The following is a 23,665-nucleotide window of genomic DNA, read 5'->3' on the forward strand; positions in this document are numbered from 1 at the left end:
AAACCTGGTTATTTTTTAAATGAAGTTTTGCACAGAACTATCATTGGAAGGTCCTTTCCATTTTCACCCTGAGACAAAATTGTTGTTGAAATGAATCCCTCTGCCCAGCTCATTTTCCAATCCTGCAAAATTTGTGTGTGTGTGTGTGTGTGTGTGTGTGTGCGCGCGCGCGCGCGCGCGTGTGGATTTAAGCATGTGCTGTGTTTGGTCCCTTTTCCTCCTTTTCCCTTTTTTGCATGAATATCATGTTTCCATTCTCACTGCCCTATTGATGTGATTATCCTAGATTTACCAGGAAGATCACCGTTGCAGACAGCTGCAGAAGTACTTTGGTGCAGTCCAGCCAAGGTGACCATGTTCCTCATACAACAGGGACTTTGTGGGTATACCTGGACTTCTCAAAAGGAGCCCCCAAAAGCATCAAGAAATGGCTGCTTTGGGAAGCCAAGTCCCCAAATTTGGGAAGCACCCTGTTTTTCTCTGTGCTTGGACCCCTCCGGCCCTTGGAAGCTCCAGGGCGCCATCTGGTGGACACAAGCAGAGTGGTCCCATAGTCTTGCAAGATTGGTCCCAGCTTGCGCTCCATGCTCTTGATGCGCACCAGCTGGGAGCCTGGAGGAGAGCTATGGAAGACCCAGGTCATCCTCACGGGGCACACAGAGTTACAAGTCCTCCTGCTTGCTGTCAGGGAGCCCAGCTCTTTCATCCTGTCTTGGATCAACACCCTCGATATTCCTGCTTCTTGCTGCATTTCCGCATTTCTCCCGAGTCTTGCTGTATCCCTCTGCAGCTCCTGAATTCTGCCTGGTTTACCCCACCTCAGGGCTGTTTGACTCCCTGGCTCCTTACCTTGGCCTGCTCACGGCCATGCCTGGCCTCTTTCAGAGAGCATTCAGGCCTGTTTCTCGACCATGACTCTGCTCTTAAGCCCGATACTAAGCTCTGCACAGTGTCTCCAGCTCAGTCCATCTTGTCTCCTGGTGACCAAGCCCCAGACCCTGAGAGAGGGTGCACACAGGTGACACGACAGCCCATCGTGAGCTGCTACACTGTGAGCTGCACTCACAAAGCAACTGCGCTAGGACAAGAAGCTGGAGGTTCACAGTTGCTCTGTTGTGTGAACATGAGTGGCCAACCCCATTGAGCGTCCTGGCAAGAGTGACAAAACTCTTTGGCCAGCTGCCCAAGCAGTGCCCACTGGCCATTTAGGGGCAGCTGGCAGGGCCTTCACCACTCCCTGCCATGTTTGCAGCCGTTTGGGGTTGCTACAGCTTACGTTCCTTTTGGGCTTTTGTTCCTCTTAATAGCGAGGCACAGTCCCTTCAAAGTCTCCCAGAACCGCATCGGAGGGGTGTCTTTCGTGGCCAAATCTGTCTTTTTCTTTCTACTTTTTGCAGCCATCTGTGATTTTTTTTAAATACCCATGTTTGCACAACTGGACATGTGCAGTCATGTGAAAAAAGGGAACCCTGGGTGACAAAGGGTAACTGCTGGCAAAATCCAGCAGAACACGCCCTGGGCACTGTCCCACAGACTTCAAGAAAGTTTATTTTGCCCTGGGCTGCACTTGACTTCTATTAAAAGGAGAGCTATCAAATTTGACTAAGACATGAGTAATCTTAGCTCACCAAGTGGTACTTTGCTCATTCTCTTCAAGGCGAGATCCTTGGGGGAAGAGTACTCTGACTCAAGCGTCCTAGGGGTGAGCCACATGTCCTAGGGGTGAGTCATGTGTCCTAGGGGTGCCCTGTTCAAGACTCTAGCGCCTGAAAGCATGCAAAAAGTCCAGTCCAGCCCATTAGCTGTCCACAGTGAAGAAAATAGGGATGAGACAAGCAGCCCACAGTATTCCTGATCATCTATGGGCATACCACGGGTTGCTCACTGTGGCTTATCAGCCGGTGTGTCAGTGCGCAATGCAACCTGTGCTTCCTTTCTTTCAACCTGGTTGCAGCTACTCTCTCTCCTGCTTCTCCGTGCAACTGAATGGAGCAATTTCTCCATTTTTTTGCATGGGAGAAGGAGAATGAATTATTAATCTAGCTATTAAATTCTCATGCATTTGCCTGTGGCAACCAACATTTCTAACAGAAATTTTGAACAGGACAAGCATGAGTTGTAGGAGGCCTGGAATAAAAGAAGCAACTCTGAAGTAGGAACATTTTCAAAACTCAAAATGCCTTGGCTCAGGCTGAATCCAGTAGTTTCGCCATTCCCCAAAGTGTAAAGATCTTGGATTTTGACCCAATGAACTTTAATATTTTCACAATTCAAACCAAGTTAGATCACAGGTTTGTTTATATTTTTGGAAACAGTTTACAAAAGACCTGATGCCGGTGTTATTCTGCTTATTCAGCCTGTTTGCCCCATGGCTGATCCCTCTTTCTCCAGGTTGCCCAGACAAAGTATCTGTGATGCAGCAAATCCAAGAAACCCCTTGGTCTCAAGGCATGTGCAAAACTGCAGAGCAGCTTCAACTCCTTGAGATAATGGAATCTCTGGGAATTTTCTTAGTCAACAAAACATTGTAGTCTTCTCTCTCATTTCGTGAGAGTTCTCCCTTTTGCACTGTTCAGCAGGGCCCGGGTGCAGTGTCTCCAGTTCAAATGCTTGACAACGATCTTTTATGGAAGCATTTTCAAGGAAGAATAGCTTACCTTTGCTGCAGTTATGGCAGAGGTGATACCAGAACTCATCTCTTGGCCAAGAAGCAAAGGGCCACTCCATAGTCTGCCCATCAGAAAGGGCATCGTGGCCCCAAAAGGAGCTACTGCAGGGGGACACCTATTACAAGAAAGACCACCCAACCCTTCTATGAACCCAAGAACTGCTCCTCTAAAGCTTTCATTCCCGTTCTTGCCCTTTCTCTTGTCCTCCTGCATTCTATCTATTCCCTTCCTCTCCCAAGGAGAGAAAACATCTTGTTTTCATATAGCTGGTCGGTGCTTAATATTTTTGGTGCTTTGTAAGCACTGAATATCAGAAACTGAGATTTCTCAGTCCATAATTCTTTCTTCTGAAGACTTGCCAGCAAAATAGCCAAACTGCAAGACCAAGAAACTTTAATCTAAAGCAAAACAAAACAATTCCTCACCCTATTAAGTGTTTTCTGGGACACAAGAGTCTGCTACCGTCAGTAGAATTATACCCATCCCCCATATTAATTAGAGTATATAATTTTGAGCAACAGAATCAGGAGGCGGGATTGCCAGCCGTTTCTTGTCCACACGAACAGGTGTTTGACACCCTATTGCTCTATTTATTTTTTTAATAATTATTCTTAGATCTCGTGAGAATTCGGTTTTAGTTGATAGGCTTAGCTTAGTTTGCTTTCAAGTGGAGACTTAATAGGCTGGGGAAGGTCAACTCATACTCAGTTATCAGCGAGGTCAAGTGGTGGAGTTTTCTTGGGTGGCTGCAGATACTGGGGAACAAGAACAAGATCTGGGAGGAGAGAGTCGAGGAGTCCTTCCGCTTTTCCCTGAGCCAGCCTGCAGTCTTGAGAGGCAGCAGAGGAAACGGTCTACTTTCTATGTCCCAGAGAGAGATCCCGATGGCTTTTGCCTATGAGCTCTTTGATCCTGGGTGCACCATGGATGATCTGGGATTACCTTCGCTGGATTGTATCCCCTTTGTTCCAGACCTAGAAGATATGTGTTTCACCCTTCCTACAGAGATGAAGGAAACATGCAGTAAGACAAGCAGTGACTTGCTGTGTGGGTCTACTCAGAACACTGCCCCATTGGGATCCTGTTATTACATAAAAGTAAGTCCTATGGAATGCAGTATGTCTGACTGTACAAATACATATGTATAGAATGCACTCTCAGGGATCTGTGAGCAGAACTCTCAGACTCTCTTGTGCACAGATGCTTGCACACAGATGCAAGCACTTTGTATTTACAAGGTGTCCAAAGAAGGGGCTTTGATTCCATTTATAACCTTAGCCATGGAATTAATTGCAATTTGCACTAGGCCTAATTCAAAGTTTGTGTGCTGTCTTTTAAAGCCCAAGAGCTTTGTGCTTTGGGTTACCTTTCTATTCCTGTCCCTGCAAAATCTGACCATGTACCTGCTGGCAAAACTGAGGAGCACAGAGTCTTCAGAGTGGCTGCCCCATCATTCTGGCATTTCGATTTTTCAGTCTGAATGTCTTGAAAATATTTCTCTTAATGATTTTGGATGGGTTATGTGATTCGGAGTCATTTTCCTCTAGGTACCTGATTCTCTCTTGCAACATTCCTCTTTCTGAAACATTGTTCTGTAGGAAAAAGTGGTTTCTAAAGACTTGGAATGAATCAATCAATCAATAAACTGTATGTGATTGCTCATCAAAATTAGTTGTAGTGATGAAGGCTGCTTCTCTGAGCCAGATAGGCGCATATCTCCTTAGTGTCTTGTTCATGCTCGGGAATGCCCAAAATTCTTTACCAAACAAATCTCGAAGTATTTTCTCTTTTAAGCTTTATCTTAACAGTGCTAGTTCTGTTGATTCAGACTTCCTTCTTGTGCACACATGCGGATAAAGGCAAGAAAGAGATGCCTTCTTAATTTATTGCATAGCCTCCTAAGCAAGAAATCTAAGCTTCAGCAGCTAAGTTTAGAAGAGGATCCCTGATGGTCTGGGGTGCTTTCTCGGATGGAAGGTCTGGAAGGTGCTGAACTAAGGAGGAAAGGGAAAGAAGCAGCTCAAAACTTTCAGATGAAAGAAGTGTGAAGTTTCGGCGGAGGAAGGTCATGCATGAGTAGAAGCTAGGTTTTGGTGGCAGGTGGGCCAGTGAGGGGCAGCTCATGTGCAAAAAAGCGGGGGAACAAAAGCGCTGGAAGTCTGTAATAGACTGGCTTGGGGGAGTAAACCCCCTTGAACAGAGCTGGACTTACTTCTGAATAAATGTGCATAAAATGGACTCTGTGTGTGACAGGCAGTGCACATGGGCCATACACAGAGTCCCTTCCAGGACTTGGTATTTCACAGCAACATTCCCATGTTTTTGGGAAAACAATGCTTTAAGGAGCAAAGCCGAATCCCCAAACAGGCAGAATCACCCCCACTCCAGATTTCTAAAGCTTCTTTCTTGCTTGAGAAGTGTGTGTGTGTGGGGTGGGGTGGGGTGGGATAACGGCCCTAATGAACATTTAATTTCAGCTTGACTGAAGAATAACTAGACCCCAAAAGTTGCATTTGCCACCCGCGCAGGTGGGGAGAGATTCAAGGGACCCTCTGTTGTAATTTTAACCCCAAGTGCAGTTTTGCCCAGAGATGCACCAAAATGCAGATGTTTGCTTATCTGGGGGCAGACATTTTCCTAGCGAGCCAGAGTCTTCCCCGCGGCCAAAATCGGGGGGGGGGGGGGTGATTTATGGAGGTCCCTTGAAGCACCAGTGGGTCAACTGTTTCCCTGGAATCCAAGTGTTATTTTGGGGGAGTGGCGTGAGAAGTGGGGTGCCGCAGCTTTTCCCCCCTAGGACTAGACCTTGGGGTTGTAGCACCCCCCAACTTATGGGGTGCCAATGTCCAGGAGGTGATGGGGCACGGTGCTTGTATGATATCTTTATTTATTTGCTTTTAAATAGTCTGGGAGTCCATGATTATGCATTGCAGCAGTTCTCAGCCAGTGGTCCGTGGGGTCGTGTGTCACAGGGGGATTGCTAAGTCTTGAAGAAATGTTGCTTTTTTGCAGTTAAATCTGAATGAATGAGTGAATGAATGAAAGCAAGAGGGGATGGGAAATAGAACAGAAGCTTAATTTTGTAAGATTGTTTTGTTTTGTAAAACTTGGCTTTTTTAACCTATTGCCTCAGTTAAAAACAATCAGAGGTATAAATTGGCTATGAATTAGCACGTCAAAATAGCATAAAATGGGCCCTTCAAGCAAAAAGAGTGTTGATACTATTATTTGAAATTCGTATGGAATCATTGCAATAAAGATATTATAACAGAAACATAGAAACAGAGCCATCTAGTCTGACCAATAACAGGAGTGTGTATGTTAACAGGTTAACCTATTTCCCCTTCTCTCCAAATCTGAAGGCCTTTCTTGAGAAAATTGAAATAAATATTTGATGCAGTCTCGTGCTTTAAATCTTGAGTTATGTCTTGGGGGTCTGCGGCCACAAAAGGTATTTAAAGGGGGTCCATGGTGAAGGAAAGTTTGAGAACCACAGGTGCATGGATGCAGTGCTCACCTTGTGACCCAGTGAGACCCATTTCCAAGTAGGCCGGAGCAGCAGGAGCTTCTGTGGCTACTTGTTCAGGTCTGGGGCTCAGGGGATCCAGGTTCTAGTCTCCACTCAGCCACAAAGCTCACGGGGAGACTCTGGGCCAGTCACACACTATTGGCCTACCTCATAGGGCTGTTGTTGTGAGGGTAGTTCAGAGAACTTGTTTTGTGTTTCTTGCAAGGGTGGAGAAAAGGCAAGATAGAAGTGCAACTTAATAATGACTTGATTTCTGTAGTCGTAACAGTAAGCTCTGAGCTGAAACTGTGAATCAGCACTTGCTGACCCCTCTGGGGAAACAAACAGGGTTTAATTTCCTTTTTCGGCTCTACTGTATGAAAAACAGCAAAGCCAGGGATGCCAAAGCTGCGGGAAGAACAGTCGCCGGCTTCCCCACTGAAGTGGCGCACGGGGGAACAGCGCCCCCTGGCGGGTACCTAAAACCAGCTTGGCTGCACACCTTGGTCCGTTCACTAATATCTTCCGTTGCAACAAAATGTAATTTAAATGCAATTTAAATTGTACCTTTCCAGTAGCATTTCTTTGCGCAGCATGTCTCTGAGGCAGAGTTGGCCAATTTGGAGATGTTTTCTTCCTCTTTCGCTTTGGCCTCTTCTTCCTCGAGTGAGTTTTTATTGTTATATGGCTAGTTTGGTTTGCACCTTCTCTCCGGGAAGCTCTGCCACCCTTGGATCATCTTTGGGAGCTGGAGGGGAGCAGGGGCGATAAATTCCCTGCCCCCCCACTCTAGAACTGCCAGACGCCTCCAAATTCCCCTCCATCAAAGGGGAGGGGAGAGGGGAGGAGCTTAGCAGCCCAGGAGGGAGGGGGAGGAAGAGCATCAGAGAGGTCGGTCATGGGTGCTCCTGGAGCCGCGCTCGCCTGGAGGGGGGAGACGTGAGGGTCCCCCCCTCGGTATCTTCTTTGCCAAGGGAAAAGAAGACATTCTGGTGGTGGACGGTTTGTATCTGTGTGTTTCCCCCGATTGGTACAATCGCCACCGCTTCTGTTAAGCCACCTTCCTGCAGTAGCAAAAGAAGATCCTGAAATCTGGTTTTTGTTTGTTTTTGCCAATTCCCCACCACCAACCCCAAGACCACTGCTGAGGGTGGGGCGTCCCAGGAAAAGTGAGGAGCCTCCCCCCCCCCCTCCAGGCGACACACACAACTCTTCTGCCCCATTTTTCCAGCTGCTTCATTCTTGCGATCTCTCCGTATCTTTAGAGTTACAAGCATTCTTCGTCCCTGGAGGAAGTGAACCACCAACTAAACAACCACTGAAGATAAAGGGGGTGGGGGTTAAGAGAAAGAAAGCACCGCCACCCACTTTAAATCTGGGCATGGTGGCAGCATGATGGGTTTCTCCTTGGGACCCTGCCAGGAGCCCAGTTCCCCTAGAAGGATGCTAAGCCCGCTGGAAGAAGCTTCGTGAGACCACCGAGCGCTGAAATGAGACCACCAAGCGAAGAGAGCGCTTCCCTGCCCTCCTGCGTCCTCTATCCAGCCCTCTCTGTTTTAACTAAACGGAAAAAAAACTTGGTGGGACCTTAAAAAGGCGCTCTCCTCCTGGCCCCCACCCAGGGTTCCGCTGGCATCCACGCGCTCCTCCGCCCAATCTCGTTTGGGTGATGGTAAGTCTGGTGCCCGTTGTCGGGGTGTGGCGGGGCAGAAGTTGACGGATTTTCTCGGAGGACACGGGGCGGGGGGGGGGAGTCCGAGGCAGGTGGGCTGGGGGAAACCGAGGTGAGGCAGTTGTGTCGGAAGCCTGAGCCGGGGAAAGAGCAGCGCGCGGGGGCCCTATGGCGGGGGAGGCAGAGCGATGGGCGCGGAGGTGCGCGGGGAGGCCCCCTCCTCGAGCACGCCGCGCGCTGGAGAGAGGCGCCGGCTTGCCATTGTGCCTCGGCCCCTCGCAGGCGGCCCCCCGCCCCCGCCCTTGGTGCAAAGTGCTGGTAATGTCAGAGTTGAATGCGCAACGGGGGAGGAGGACCAGCCTGGCGCTGGAAGCCTGCAGAGGGTCTGGGTACTTCGCCTTGCCTGGTGCGCTTTTACGCATGGAATTGGGGAGGGGGGAGATGCGTAAGATCTGCGAGGCGGGGGGAACGGGAAGGACGGCAGTCTCCCCTCTCCCTGCCGGCAGCCAGCTCAGCAAAGCCTAGATGTAGCGGAAAATGGCCGCTCTGGCGGCGAGGGCGGAGGAGGAGGGAGGGCGAGCGAGCGAGCTGAACTTGGAAATGACGCCCAGCGTAGAGGAAGAGCGAGAGTCGCCCGGCCCTGCCGGTGCGTCGCGCCGCTCTTGCCCCAATCCGGCCCTCTCCGGCGCCAGAGGAAAATCTCCCAGCCGCTTGGAGGGACCCCCGCAGCCTCGGGTCTTGCGCGCCGAACGCGAAAATGCAACGACCGTCCGCGCTTCTTCCGCCTGTCTGGCTGGCTGGCTCCGCGAACCGGGCCCTGCGGCAGGCACGCAGGCCGCCTCGCCAGCCAAAGATCGGAGGCACTGCGGGTCACAAAGTGGTCGGGCGAGGGGGCGAGCGCCCCCGCTCATCCTCCCCCCCCCCGGGCCTTCAGCCTTTTCCGTCCACTTCCCTCTCGGCAAAAAATCCCAGTTCTGAAACTGGGGGCGGTCCCTGCGCGCTTCTGCTGCAATCTTTCCTCCCCAGACACTTGGAGTGAAGTCGCATCGAGTTCAAGGGGACGACTCGCTCCGCGCTGCCCTTTTCCCGGCCTGCGCTGCCCGCCCGCCACTCCTGGAAGACGGAGAGTCCGCTTTTCAGCTGTGCCCCGTTTCGCTGCCCTTCCCTTTTCGCACTTCCAGCGTGGTGGGATGTTGGCGAGCCGGCGCGCGATGCGGCTCTCTCTCGGCAGCTCGGCCTCCCCAGGTTCAAAGGACAGCCCGAGCCACCGTTTCCCAAAAGGGAAGGCTTGGAGCTCATGGGGAATTGTTCCCGGGGAAAGGTGCGCGATATCGCCCCGCTGCTTCGGCGGGGCTTCCTCGGTGCCCAGCGTCTGTCTGTCCCTCGGCAAAGTCTTGAGTACTCGTTTTTCAGAGCTCACTCCCTAATCCGTTCCCTCGACGTGGAAGGCTTTGCGTTCCAATGCGTGCTTTCTTGGGAAGAGAGCAGCTACATCTACCTGGAATCGGGCCCTTACCCTCCTCTCCCCGGCCCGTTCCTAGAAGCCAGCAGCTGGTGGAGGTCCCAATAGGCCTGCGGAAACTCCCTTAACATTATCCCAAGGGGAAACTGTCGCGTGTCTGGATGCAGACTGCTCCTTCGGGCTTCTTTCCCCGCACGGGTTCCTGCGCGCTGGGTTCCCCCCGCCTCAAATTCGTGCCAAATTGAAAGCATCCCTCTTTCCAGCGTCGGTGTGGGTTCCCCGAGGTAACCCCCCTCCCCCAGCAAAATCTCAAAACGAGCAGGGAATGCGAGGCGAAGCGAGTCCTTATGCTTTTGCACTGCGGAGTTAGAAGAGCTTTCGGGGTGAGGTCGGGGAAAGCCATCGAAGCCCGGCTACCCGCCTCGGGAATCCCCCTGGCTCCGTACCCAGACACCCTTCAGAGATATCGGGACAGAACTCCCGAAAGTGGCGCCCGAAGTGCTCGTCAGCCTCCGGGCCTGCGCCTCTTGGCATCCCACCCTCCCGCAAAACATAAGGATGCCCGCGGATGGGTCATTTCAGGGGGAGCATTGGCGGTTGCCCGGTCTGACGGGAGATGCGCTTCCAGGACACTCCAGAAAAGCAACTCCTCACACCTGGGCTGTGTTTGAGGTTTCAGATAAGGTTGCAGGAGCGTCACCCTGAAAGGGGCCACCTTTCTGCAGCCCCATTGACACTTTGCCCGCTGTCTGTGAGACTGTCACCTCTCCCCATCTTTCCTCCTTTGACAGTAGGGAGGTTGATACATCCTAAATCGTACCCTTCTGGTAAAGGCGCCCAACTCTGCGATTTTCTAAAAAATACCCTCCACTTTCTTCGCCTTAACCTTGTTATAAACATCACTGTAATGGGATCTGTTCTTCATTAAAAAAATAATGCTTTATTATGGATGATTGCATTTTTCCTACATCGTCTTTTCGCTTAAGGGTGCTCCAGGCACTTAATTAAAATATTTTTAAGACTCCAGATTTTTAACCTTCGAAGTTCTCACTTCTTTCACACACAGAACTGATGCTTATAAACTGCATCTCTATACAGGCTAAAGTCTATTCAGGTATGGAACTTTCTCTCAATGCTTGTGGGGAAGAACCCTCTTTTAACTCCATGGGACTTGCTCCTGAACTGGCATGTATTCTTAGCTGGCCCATTCCTCGCCTCAACAACTCGCTAGTCCTCATGGTGAACGCCCAGGAAGAGTCCTGCTTTGGGCGGCTGGCCCAGGCGTAAACAGTGACTTCAGAATAAATATTACAACTACAGGGTTCCCTTTCTTCCCGAGAGGGTTTGGAAGGCCAGGGTAGAGGCTTTCTGCTCTCCTAAGCAGCCTCCGATTTTGTGAAAAATGCGAGATAAATCACAATGCATACGTCTTCTGAGAGCGCCCCCCCCCCGCCCCACGCCGCCCTGCGTCTGGGAATTTCTCATTCTGTCCGCTTGCCTTAAGCCCCTTTCCGCACCCTCCTTGGGGAGAAACAGGCGGCTGGGGGATCTCTGAGAGCGCCTGTGCCGCTGAGGCCGCGAGCGGCGACGCGCGAATGCAGTTAACAAGTGGGGTCGGGGCGGGGGCGCGAGAAGCCTCGTCGGAAGCCTCCACGCCTCTCCAACGTTAAGCATTCTCCCCCTTGCTCATCAGGACGTGGAGGACGATTCAGGAAGGCATTTCCTCCCTTGTTGAAGGAAAGCACACTTTGCGCTATGCCCAGATACAGGGGAGGTCTCTAGGCGGGGACCCCGAGATCTAGGGGAAAGCGGTGCAAGAAGGAAGAGGGACTATTAAGAGAGGGGATTTTAGGGGCTTTGAAGCACGCGCGTGTTCGAGTTTCTCAGCAGAGGTTCAGCCTCTTCCGAGGAGAAGGGTCTATTTGACCTGATAAGCTTGCTGCGAGGAACAACCTGGTATAGTGTTCTTTTTAAAACAGCCAGAAAGAGAAAGTTTCTCTCTCTGGGCCTACCAGACGTGGGAGGGAAAACGCTCTCACTTTTTAGGCTGTTAAGTTTTGGCTTTGGCTCTCTGCACAACCCCACAATTATTCGTCCTAAGACACTGCGCTTGAGAGAGCCAGTGTGGCGTCGTGGTGAAGAGCGTGGGACGGGGACTCAGGCGATCCGGGTTCGAGTCCCCGCTCGGCCATGGAGCCACCTGGGTGCCTTTGGGCCAGTCACAGCCTCTCAGCCCAACCTTCCTCTCAGGGTTGTTGTTGTGGGGAGAAGATGGAGAAGGAGGAGGATGTAAGCTGCCTTGAGCCCTTTGTAGGAAAAAGGCAGGCTATAAATCGGAAAAAAAATGCATGCCCAATTACCTAGTCGTAAATTCGTTGAACTCAATAGGTCTAAACGTGCTGAAGTTGGTGGGGGCAATAAGCGCTTTCGTTTTTCCTAAAATGCCTCTATCGATATTACTGCTATTTTACAACAGCATTTTATCATTTCTGAATACAACAAAATTAGTATTTCTTTGCTAAGCGTTCCAGAGGGTTGGGATGACGCCTTCTGTGGCCATAGAGTGAGATGGAGCATCTTAAATTTGCACTTGGTGAGCAGTAAGTGGGACGAGGGCATTGCCTCTGGAATGAGATCTTTGAGAAAATGAAAGAAGAGAAAGAGAATGGAGGATGAAAAGAGAAAGAGGATGCAGATAGTAAGCCTGGAGCAGGACCTCCAAAATGCAGCTTGGTGCAGGACCAACTGCTTGGCAGTTGGAAAGACTTCATTTCTTCTGCACCCTTTTCTCTAGGGAGGTCACTGCCTCCCCCCCCCCCCGAAATACTGTAATATTTGGAGTGGGGGTCATACATAACAGCTTCCCCCGCCCTTTTTTCTTGCTCCTTCTTTCCAAGAACAGGATTATCTGTAGTTCCATCACTTTACCTACTCCTTCCTTCCTTCCCTCTCTCTTTCTGTCCCCACTTTCTACCTTTCTCCCTTCCCTGAGATCCCACGGGCACCATTCTGCACGTGTCTACCTAGCAATAAGCCCCACTGAGTTTAAGAACTCTTGCTTCCAGAGAAATGGGTATAGAATTGCGCCCTTAGCGCGCGCGCGCGCGCTCTCTCTCCTGGTGGGAGGTGAATGTAAATACTTGCCGCTTCTGATTTCAAAGGGTGCTATTTTATTTCAAATACCCTTTTCGAGGACTTTAGGATTTCTCCCCACCTCCGGATGTAGACTCTTTGGGGATTTTTTGTAAAGCCTGGATTTGGTTTCTTTTGCAGTTTCTATGCTTTTCAGTTGGTAAACTATATCAAGTTTTTGGTATATCAAACTTACCAAAAAAAAAAAAAAAGGCTTTTTGGGGTGGGAGGCAGCTCTGCTCCCAATCCGCCCCGCCATCGCCGATGGATGCTGAGCGATTAAAAAATCCTGTGCCCACCCCGGGTTGATTCAGTCCCCACATCTCAAATTGGGTTTTTTTGCTTGTTGGGTTTCCTTCTTGCTTTTTTTTCCGGAGATGCTGGGAAAAGCGCTTTTTGGGGGGTGGGGGGGTGCGGGGGAACAGACAGCTAGATGCCTTGAGCCCTTTGTAGGAAAAGGCAGAATAGAAATCGGAAAATAAATAAATAAATAAATAAATGCTGATATTCCTTCCTGACTCGGAACCCTTTCAGGCATCCTGCCGGGGGGACACTGCCTAGCCCATCCCCCCCCGCCCCCCAGGTTGGCTAAGCTGCGGGTTCACCTTGAAATACAGCACAAGTGCGTGGATGCGCTTTTTGGCAGCCGGGTGTGATTTCTTAACGCTTTCCCCCAGTTTGTTTATTTTGAACTTGGTCCCTTTAAAATATACATATCTGTGTGTGTGTGTGTGTGTGTGTGTGTGTGTGTATTCAAATTCACTTCTCTTTTGGAGGGTTAAGTCTTCCCCCCCACTGGTCCCACCCCCTCCCTCCCTCCCTCCCTCCCTCCGCCTCCTCCCCTCCCTCCCTCCCTCCCCTCCCCCGCAACGATCCATCGCCAGGAAAGAGAGAGCGAGGGAGCGCGAGTGGCTAAAGAAAACTGTTCCAGCAGCCGAAATGACTCAGTAACTTTTGCGCTTGGATCTGGTTTTGCAAACCTGCCCCCCTCCCGTCAACGGCTTGTTCCGCTACAGCGTGGCAATGTATTCCTCACCTCTCTGCCTCGCCCAGGTAATTAAGCCCCCCCCGCCGCCTTCTCCTTTGCACCCCCTCCGCAGTGCTCCCCCGTTCCTTTCTACAGCTGGGTTAGTCAGTGGATCCATGATTATGTCATTGTTTTCCCCCCAACCCTCTCCCCCCCTCCTTTTTGTCCTCCATAGTTTTTTATTTCCCTGCAAAAACTTGGGGGGGGGGGACAACTGGCTTTTTGTTCGGTCCCTTCTGGTTGCAGTGCCCAAAAGCGACGGGCGCCCCTTTCCTGTCTTTTCTTCCCCCTTTTCAGCAGGTCGGTCCAATCTTTACTACCCAGATTCTTCTCGTCCCTTACCTCGCCACTAGCTCTGGAACAGTTATTTCTCTCTCTGTTTGGAGGTGTGCGGTGGGGATGGATCAGCATGGCAGGTTCAGTGTTTGAGGGTACCCAAATAAATCTCTGCAGGTTTTATTTTTTTCTGAGTGGGGGGGGCGCCCTTCATTATTATTTATTGGGGCCCAGTCGAATTCTTGGTGCACGCCTGAGGAGAATTTGGGAATGCTTGAAGTTCTGCTTGGCAACTTCTTTGCTGGATTCATGGGGGGGGGGGGATCCCTCAACCGCCCCTGCTCTGTTGCACCAAATTTGGATAAGTTAAACTTACGAAGCATGGAGAGGGGCACACACCAGGTTGCCTTGGGCTGATGCACGTGTGAAGGAATGTGAAAATTTTGCTTCACAATTGGAGTGTGTTAGAGACTGAGCATGCAAATGTGTTAGGTGTCGCGCGTGGCGTTAAAAGGTGTATTGGAAACCCAGGCGGGGGGCACACATGGTGAAAAGAGGTGCGTGAGACTGCATGAGCGAGGGAGCCATTTGTGTAAGAATGTGGTGTCAGCCATGGAGTGAAGAAGCGTGTGGTGCCTGCATGGGATCATATGCGCCGAGGGCAGTGCTGATGTGCCACTGAATCGGAGCACCGTGTGGGGTGCATTCTTTTCCACACACCTTGCCTCGCACTGGCTGTGCACTGGCCACACGCTCTTTCGTATTTGCTGTGAGACCTCCATGGGCCATATTTAAGAACCTGTGCCACTAGTCCATAGAGTCTGGGACATGCGATCATTCTGAGAGAATATATTTTGCACGCTTGTTTTGCTTTGTGTAGTTTAATTGACAGGAATTTGTTTGCTTAGTCCTGGGATGGGCCCTGCCTGTCGAATGCTAGATTATCAGCCAAATTTGCGTGACAATTTGAGTCAGTTTCGGACATGTATGCTGTATAAGCCATGATCATGTGTGTGTGCGTAGTGTCTCAGAGGGATATTTATGTCCTGGGTTGCGTTGTGCTCATGGTTTGCGCTCCGGTTTGCCTTGAGTGTTATGCCTACTTTAGTATTGGAGAAGAGATTATAATTCACTGTGGAAGTTCCATGCACAGGACAAGATGTCCCTCAGCTTGACATGTCATCTCCATGGAGTTTTTCTTTCTGGTACTGCACATTTTGTGGTGTGTTTATGTGCAAGTTGTGTTATGGACTAGGCTCTTTCAGGCTTGTGCATGGTTCCCGCGGTTGTGTCCCCTGGAGCGTGGCAAGCTGTTCTTTCTCTCTTATCGATTCTTGATATTTTATTTAATTATTGAACACTGTGACTCTTTCCTGGATCTTGTGTAACTCCTTCTTTGCTGTAAACTAAGAATGAGCCCTTGCAGTTTAAAATGTCTTCTAAAGTAGATCCATGTAGGAATTTGGGTTTTCAGTGTCTCAGTTTTCGACAGTGCCATAGCTAATAAGCATAGAACTGGAGAGGAACAAGGGGAAATGGACAGACTGTAATTTAGATTTTTTTCCATAGTGGGGAAGGGATTAATGTTGCCCATTCCAAAACAGAGGCGCATTTAATGAGAGTACTCCTTCTTCATATTTGGGCCTACTATTGACACACTGTAACTAGAGCTTTTTAACGCTTGAAGGCAGGGAAAAAAGAAGTTTTGGGGCCACTTTCAAAATGCAATTGTTTACTTTCTGGAACTTTTATTAAAAATGCTTTTGCAATTTTACTGCTCAGAAAGCTTGGAGATTTCATTCTTAAATCTTCTTAATGAATCATAAAGTCCCTTCTTAATGCCTTTCCCCACTCGCTCCAAAGCCCTGAGTGTCTCTCAGAAGAGAAGAGACCTAAGGACATGTGTAACAGTGTGACATCTGGTCAAAATGTCAGACTTCAAATTGAGCTTTAAAAAACGGGGGAAAGTGGGAATCCTGGCTTAAATCTTCAGTGTGATGGGAAAGATGAGTGCACTTGGTCATTTTAAAACTCTCTTCTGTGGAACAAATGCAGCTGTGCTGTAGGTGATTTAAAAAAAAATAAATAGAGTTGAAACTTGAAGAAAGTTCAGAAGTCACTTATTGCAATGCTGTGTGATGTCCTGTGTCGACATCTTCCATCCAGTCCTCTCCCAGCTGGCAATGGATGGGGAATTTTGCATCTGTTACCCCCCAAAGAAAGCAGAATAATGGATGCTGAAATGATCAGGTGGGTCTGCTAAGGGCAGGTATGGAAGAGTGATCTGCAGTCTCAGCGCAAGCAAAATAATCCTTAGTTAATCTCGCTGGATAATTTTGCACCTTGTTCCTCTACACATGAGAAAACCTTCCCAGCAAATATAATTGCAATCTGGTATGTTGCAGTGTGGGTGGGGGGTGCAAACACATTTGCAAAATCATCATCATCCAAATGAAAATGGTATTTTCTTGAAACAATAAAATGCACTTCAGTGCTGTGAGAAACAGAGATGCTTGAGGCCTGGGAAAAGTTTTCTTCTCGATTATTGAGAAAAATCCGCAACTCCTTATAACAGTACACTAAAGGTCACAGGTTCTAGCAGAAGCACCTTCATTTAGGTGTGTCAGATTCCAGAAGGTGTGCATGCTTTCCTGTTATTTTCAATATTTTATGCCATCCAGTAGCCAAAGCTGAAAAAATACAGTCTAACACACAAACAATACAAACAAAACACAATACAATATAAAATTTAGAAGGCAAATTGGAAAAGCTACAGCAGCTAACACAAACGAAATTACAAGCCCTGTTATGCAGTTAGTATGATAATGCCCCAAATTATATAACAATAAATTAATTTTTGGTAGGAACCTTTGATAGTCATCTACTGTATTTGAGAGTAGAATCCTGGCCTGAGTGAACCCAAAATCTGCTTTTGGGGCAGGCTTCCTCTGTAGCTCTGTACTGGTCCCATTTTCCAGGCAAGAAAACCGAGGCTGATCAAATGGGGCTTGTTGCAGGACTCACGCTGAGCCCTGACGCAGGTGGGCCTGAAGTGGTACTGAGGTTCAACTGCTTTGAGCTTCGGGGACCCTGGAAAGTGGCTTGAGGAATGCTCCCTTCCCCAGGAATCCTGTGTTTTCCGACCTTCAGCACTGGGATAGAAGGCCAAGAGGAAAAGTAGGCTGGATGTGACTGGCCTTGCTTGAGAACCAGGACCCTGCTTCCCTTTGTCCCCTGGGTGGACACATTCAGCAGAAACCTCTCCATGTGGCATTTGGGGGGCTTGAATGGATGGGGAAGCCCACTCTCGCGAACGCAGGCCCCAGATTGGATCCAACCCAAACAGCTTTATTTCCCTTCGAAGCAACTTTCCTCCTTTAAGCTCACACCACCCTTGCGAGGTAGGCTAGCCTGAGAGAGACCATGACTGGCCCAAGAGCACCTTGGAGTGTGGATTTGAACCCGGCTTTGCTCCGGCCACGGGGCTGATGCCCTTCCACTCCATTCCTCAACCTGGTGCCTCTGAAACTGGATTTCAAGTCCTCACCTTCCCGCCAAGGCCTCTTCTACCCAAGCCATTATTTCTCCAAAACCTAATATTCCAAGAAAACTAAATTTGTGTGAGGCCTGCATTTTCAAAACTTCCAGAGGGCTAAAGGAGAGCAGGTGAAACTCCTGGTTTGACTGTAACATACTTGTTATCTCCATGAAGAAATGGAAGAACTCTGGTGCCGTTTCATTGTCTGGGTTTGAGTGGCTTGGTCAATGAATAAAATAGGGTTTCATCTCCCTAACATAGGAGTGGGGGGGGGACACACCTTATTTTTGGTTCCTGCAAGCAGTTTCCTTTGGGAGGGGCAATTTGTTTGCTTCCTCACAAGGGAATTAGAGAGAATCCCTTCTCTAGAACAAGGTATTCTTTCCCTTCTCCTTTTAGAGGACAATTTTTCCACAAGGGTACTTGCTTGCTTTCTGTGGTTTGGATAAGTACATGCATTTTTAAAATGCATTGCTCCATTGCCCATTTTAATGCCTCCTTCTCGTCATCCAATTGCAGAACCTTTCATTGGACCATAGTAAGGAGTTGCATGCAAGGATACCTCTGATCCTAATAACAGTGTTTCTGAGCAAGTGCAAAGTAAATTTCCCTCGCCATTGAGACATTGCAGTGGGACTCTGACGAAAGGCTTCTAGCCAGGGCAATGCTGTTTCAAGATAGCCTAAGCATCTTGTTTCTCGTTGCACAGGGATCTCAGGGCATGAGATTATATGCATTTACAAAGTCCAGAAACTCCTGATATTCTTCAGCCAGTCCATGCACAGCAGAACGCTTTGCTCGGTGGGTGCAAAGTGGTCTTGCATTTGTTGTCACTGAATTTCTGAGCTGTGTTAGGTGTTGCGGAACCCAATTTGTTGGCATTCACCTTTAAAGTTTTGGGGGGAACTTTCCAAAGGAATAGCTTGCCTGCGCTTTCTGGTCATTGCTGAGGCCTTCCCTATTTGTCTACTTTGCAGAACAGTCTGTTTGGAGTAGCCAACAGAGCTGGCTTTTTGGCAGTGGCACCCCAGTTATGCAGCTGGTTTACATCTGGCTCTAACTTCAGAAGGACCTCGAAGACACGTTTATTTTCAATGCCTTCCCTGAACTGTTTTATGCGGCTGCTTGGTAGAAATTGTTTCAAAGCTGTATTGATTTCAGTGTTGCATTTGACTGGCTTTTGGGCCACCATTACTGGTTATCAAGTTGCTGCATGGATTTCAATAGTATATTTCTGTTTGTTATAGGTTTTGTAAACCACCCTTGAGAAAACCTTTTTGTCTGATATAAATATTCTTAGATAAAAATAAATTGCAGGCATTGATCCTGGCTGTAGATGGTTGTATTCTCAGGAAAGTCTCAGCTTCATTTTTTATGTTAAAAAGTTCCTAATCCCTAATATTTCAATATCTGGCTTGAAAGGGCCTACACTTTCCTACATGTTTGTTATGGTTAAAGGCATGGGTCTGGGACTCAAGGTTTTGAGTCCCCGCTCAGCCACGGAGCCCACTGGGTGACTTTGGGTCAGTCACAGACTCTCAGCCCAACCTTCCTCACAGGGTTGTTGTTATGGGGAGAAGATGGAGGAGGAGAATGATATAAACTGCTTTGTAGGAAAAAGGCAGGATATAAATACAATAAACAGAGATTCCAAAATGTCTATTTAGCTGTCTTTTTCCCCATGAAAAAATGACAGAAAGGAAAACATTAGGGATGTTTTGAATTTGCTTTCTTTCCTTTATAAGCTGGTTCAGAATAATATTGGATGTTAAAGGTACATTTAAACTGTATATAGAAATAAAGCAGGAAACAAATTACCACCTTTCAGAAATGGTTTTGCTTCTGTTCCAGCCTAGCATGTAGCTCATTTTGTCACGTAGCCAGATGATAAGCTATCCTTGTCTCCCCGCTCTCCAGGTGACTACTGTCCTTGTAGTGCTTAAACTTGGCAAGGGATTGTATAAAAGTAGTCCTTGGGAAGGTGCAAAACCTCCCTCGGACTTGGAAGCATCCATCTGTCGGGTGCGGTGGGTGTCGCAGCTTCTGCAGCACCACCGTAGCACGGAGTCTCCACCTTAGTATGATCCAGCAAACCCAAAAATAACCCCTGGCAAACTTTGTGCTGCTCCTAGCCAGGACTTCAGAGAGGGACCTGGTTGATTTTCGTCCAGGTCCTCGAGGGTGTTTTCTTTCCAGCTGTCTCTCTGGGCTTAACTCCCTCTCTTCCATTTGGGCTTTGCCCAACCCTGCCTTGCTTTGCATTTGGTTTTTAGAAAATGAGGCCTCGTGTTCTCTCGCTCTGGTCTTTCCGAACCTTCTGGTAGCTGAAAAAGTTTGGTGGACTTCCCCATGAGTTACTGGAATTATTTCTAGCAATACATTAAAGCTAGTACAAAGGAATTGAATTGAGCAAGGCTTTCATTCGTTGGGTGGCCATAAGATGGAGACGACGTGACAGCACATTGCATCATTTTATGGTGAAGGGCTGGGATCATGAAACCCCAAAGCCCTCTCCCCTGAGTCTCAGGGAGCCAAGGTTCCATTTGGATGCCAGGAAGCTCTTCCTGATAGTTAGGACCCCGAGGGTGTGGAATGGGCTTCCACGGGAGGGAGTTGAGGCCCCATTGGTGCGGGTGTTCAAGGATAGGCTGGACGTGCACATGGCGGGCATGTCGTGAGTGGAGCTGGCTGGTGCCGGAGGTCAGACTAGATGGCCCTGGAGGACCTTCTGACTCGCTCTGTTTTCTGTGTTTCTATGTTTCTCCCCTTACCCAGTCCTTCTGCCATAATCAGAAAGGTTCAGGTCTCAGCTTCAGCACTGAGTGCAGCCTCCAGTTTGGCATTCCCTCTTGCACTCAGCTGAAAATAATCCCATCAGCAATTAACTTCATGCATTTGTTTGCATATTCCCTTTTAATTTTGCCAGGGCTATCCAGGGGGTTTGCAAAATGACAGAAAATAATATAAACTCTTCCAAAGCTTAAAGCTGAATAAAACCAAAGTAATAATGCCAAAAGGGATGGCAGGGGGGTGGGGGCGCCATGGCATAGAACTCAAAAAACCTTGAAACAAAACAGATGAGCTTAAAAAACCTGGAAAAATAATAAAGTCACCTGTGCTGAAAACACCACTGTGTATGTTGAAGGTGAAATGACTCTGGAAGGGGCATTCCTCAGTCAGGGTGCCATCACTAAAAAGTCTCGCCTCATTTGGAGTGGGCTTTTTGCTGCAGAGAGTCTGCTGAAAGGTTGAGAATATTGGTATGTGACTCTGGGCTTCATATATTCATTTCTGGCCACTGAGCTTGAGAGACTTTGACCCAGGCTAGTTTGTTTTGATGCAGGGGTGTGGAACCTCAGCGGTGGAGGGCAAAGCTGGCTCTCCATGCCTCTTGATTGAGCTTTCAGGGGTCCCATTAACGGCTGTTCCCTTTCCCCTCAACCAGGGATCATTTGGAGCAGGGGTCTCAAACTGGCGGCCCGCGGGCCACTTGCTGGGCTGGGCCAGGCACGGGGAGGGGCCCTGTGGCCTTCAAAGCGCCGGGGACGCCCGGGCCGGCCTCTGGGAGCCACGTGGGATGAGCGGCCCCCCACCACCGCGGTGGTGGGATACTTGGCGCGGCCCAGCCTCACCCAGACTCTGCTTCCAGCGGCCCCCAGGTCAGCTGAGTTTGAGACCCCTGATTTGGAGGCTGTCCAGCTGACTGTCTGTGGATCCTTTCCCAGTCTGAAAAGATTGGAATGCCTTTCCTAAGATTTCCTTCCTGGCAGCAAGAGCTTTAAGCTAAATTATGTTGTTAAAATCGCTGTTGCTGAAACGTGGCCTCACTAAAGCGTCTCCAAAATGGAATTCAGTCCTTGGGCTGGGGAAATTCTGGACCCTGCCTCCAGATTGATGCGTTAAATCTGCGTGCCTTTCTCCGTATTCTGGCCTTGGCCTGCCTTTTGCATCAGTTTGATGCTAATCCTGAAGAAGCAAATTTATTAAAAGATGAGTTATTTCTTTGGGTTTCTTAGCAGCCTTCCCTGTGTTAAATATTATATTAAGAACCTCCAAGTTATGCTTTGGTGTATAGAACACTCTTTAAAAATTAATGGGTCTGCAGAGACACCCAGGAGTTTTTGAATGGTCAGTGAAAATGCAACAATTTGAAAATTGCTGGTCCACTCTGTTGGCTAGGAATCCGGCCCAAGAGCCTTCTGACGTGGGTTTTTAAGCCTTACCAAAAGTGGGAAAACAGATCTGCATAAAATTTCTGTGTTTATAGGTACTGGTGCAAATTTCAAGGAATTACGAGAATGCAAATAAAACATGGGAGCTGTTTGACTGCTCAGATTAACAGCTATTTGCAAGTAAATTTGAGTGCTCTTTCCTGTCCAATCTGATTGTGATTCTATATTTTAAGCTGGACAGGTGTTACACTGTATTCAGTCTGAGGGCCAAATTCCATGGTGAGAAACTGTCAGAGGCTGCATTGCAGGGCTGAAGGCTAAAGGGGCAGGTAGAATATTAAAAAACCCGAACGGTTAAATCCCTTTCTGTGTCAGTTGTGAAGTCTTAGGAAAGATAAGTTATTTGTTTTTCAGCGCCAGGCCAAGACCTTTTTATTTAAACGATATTTTAATAATTGCTGATTTATTTATTGGTTTTAAATTATTAGCCAGGATGTTTCCAGATTTTATATGTATTTGTATAGATATTTATTTATATGTTGGAAGCTGTCCCGAGGCTTATGTGAATGGGACGGCATACAACAATTCCAAATAAATAAATAAATCCTTATTTTAGAATGGGTGGGGTGGACGATGGTGCACCATCTTGGTAGTCACCAGTGATGGGTAGTTGAAAGAAAGGGGCGGCAAGAGAAGTGAGCAAGGCCCTCAGGAACCTTCACAGGGCCAGGGGGTTGAGTTGGATTTGCTGCCAATTAGGGGATTGCCAAAAAACTCCACAAAAAACTCCTGCTTTTTGCAGCAGGGAGTGTGGAGCAACCAATTAGGGGATTGCTAAAAAAAAAAAAAAAAAAAAGACATGGGTAGGCAAATAAATTCTGTGTGCTTGTTTATATGTTTAGATGCTAATAATTGCCATAAACAGAAATGTGACGAGTTGTGGGTCCACTTGGTAAAAGCAAGAAAAGAATGCAGGAATTAAGAGAAAATTAGGTGGATGAATCTATGCCATGGGAAGGAAACCTTAGCAAAGGAATGGACAGAGAGAAGCATTGTTTTTGAAACAACCTGCTAAATCTTAGGGGACCCTGACTGAGAATAATTTCCTTTTAATTTGTCTAGCACCAAGCCGCTCACAGAGCTGATTTCTGGGCAAATGTGTTCTAGCTATCCTGGAAAAACAAGCTTTATGTTGGAAGCACTCTGTATTCTTACCTCCAAAATAACTTGGAACTAGAAAACTCTGCATTTTAGCTTCCAGAGCAGGCCTCAGAGCTAGAAATTCTGGCATTTGCTTTTATCTTGAGGCTAAGGTAACATTTGAATGGCTCCCTTCGAAGGTTCTGCAAAGACAATCTTGAAGAATCGTGGATTCTTCTGCAAGGAAGCCTAATCAGAAAAAATCAAATTATTCTGCATGGGAATCATTACTCTATTGCAGCTGCTAATGCCTAAAATAATATAACTCCCTACAAGACTACTTTTTTCTTATATTAAATGTAACCAACCCGAAGATGCTAAATAGTTCAGCTCTTGGATCTCGTAAGAGAAAGCTGGAGAAATAATGGACAACATTGTGTGGAGTTAGAAAACATTTCCAACATGTATTTTAACTTTCGGCATGAAACTTTTGGTTTGAATGTATATAGATTGGTTTGAATGTATATAGATATTCAACCTTCTTTTTTCCCAGAAATAGGCGCTATATAAGGTCAAACTTAAAGATTAGAATGGAAGGAAGAAAAAGAAAGAACAAAAGTTATTGGATATAAGTGGGGATGACGTTTGTTTGCAGTTCTGAAAACAAGAAGGAACATATTCTAACATGAGAGAGAGAGAACGAGGAAGGTTATTTGAAAAGAAAGGGCTCAGTGTTTTCTTTAAGTAATGCGCAGCACCAGACACGAAAGCCGAAAATTGTACAATCTTATCTTTCTTTCTGTTCTCTTGTGCCCACTCCTCGTGCCCCCAGCATGAGGGGATAGCAAACTAGTTGAATGTGCTGGGCATCTTTGCTGTTTGGAAATGCCAAGCCTTCGAAAAACTGTCCAGGTGAGCAATCCAAAAACGCAGTGGATCCCTGGAGCAATATGAAAACAGACTGTTAAGCAAGAAAAAGCAGCCGACACAATCTCAAAAAGATCTTTAAAGTGCCATGAAAAGCGAAGGTGAGCTTTGCTCATGCTGAAAGATAATGAAATGGGTGCCA

The 23,665-nt window shown here is 48.0% G+C and overlaps 2 protein-coding genes across 6 annotated transcripts in view; one reads left to right on the forward strand and one right to left on the reverse strand.

Annotated features, from left to right (window-relative positions):
• The window catches only part of LOC123035332 (protein unc-13 homolog A), a 151,091-nt gene extending 144,081 nt beyond the window's left edge, over positions 1-7,010 (reverse strand). Inside the window, exon 1 of the mRNA XM_044453377.1 lies at positions 6,745-7,010. Within this exon, the coding sequence (XP_044309312.1) occupies positions 6,745-6,773 (29 nt within the window). The 5' untranslated portion in view covers positions 6,774-7,010. The remainder of the gene's footprint in view (positions 1-6,744) is intronic.
• Positions 7,011-7,084: 74 nt separating this feature from the next.
• NFIC (nuclear factor I C) overlaps positions 7,085-23,665 on the forward strand; it is a 94,759-nt gene continuing 78,178 nt past the window's right edge. For 2 of the 5 annotated variants that reach the window (XM_044453378.1, XM_044453383.1), the window contains exon 1: positions 13,348-13,496. In XM_044453378.1, the coding sequence (XP_044309313.1) occupies positions 13,467-13,496 (30 nt within the window). In that variant the 5' untranslated portion in view covers positions 13,348-13,466. Of the gene's footprint in view, positions 7,850-13,347; positions 13,497-23,665 lie in introns of those variants that run through there. The other 3 variants (XM_044453380.1, XM_044453381.1, XM_044453379.1) reach the window with 3 other exon arrangements.

Source organism: Varanus komodoensis, unplaced genomic scaffold, assembly GCF_004798865.1.
Source record: "Varanus komodoensis strain SLA01 unplaced genomic scaffold, ASM479886v1 scaffold79, whole genome shotgun sequence".
In the NCBI taxonomy this organism is placed as follows: domain Eukaryota; kingdom Metazoa; phylum Chordata; class Lepidosauria; order Squamata; family Varanidae; genus Varanus; species Varanus komodoensis.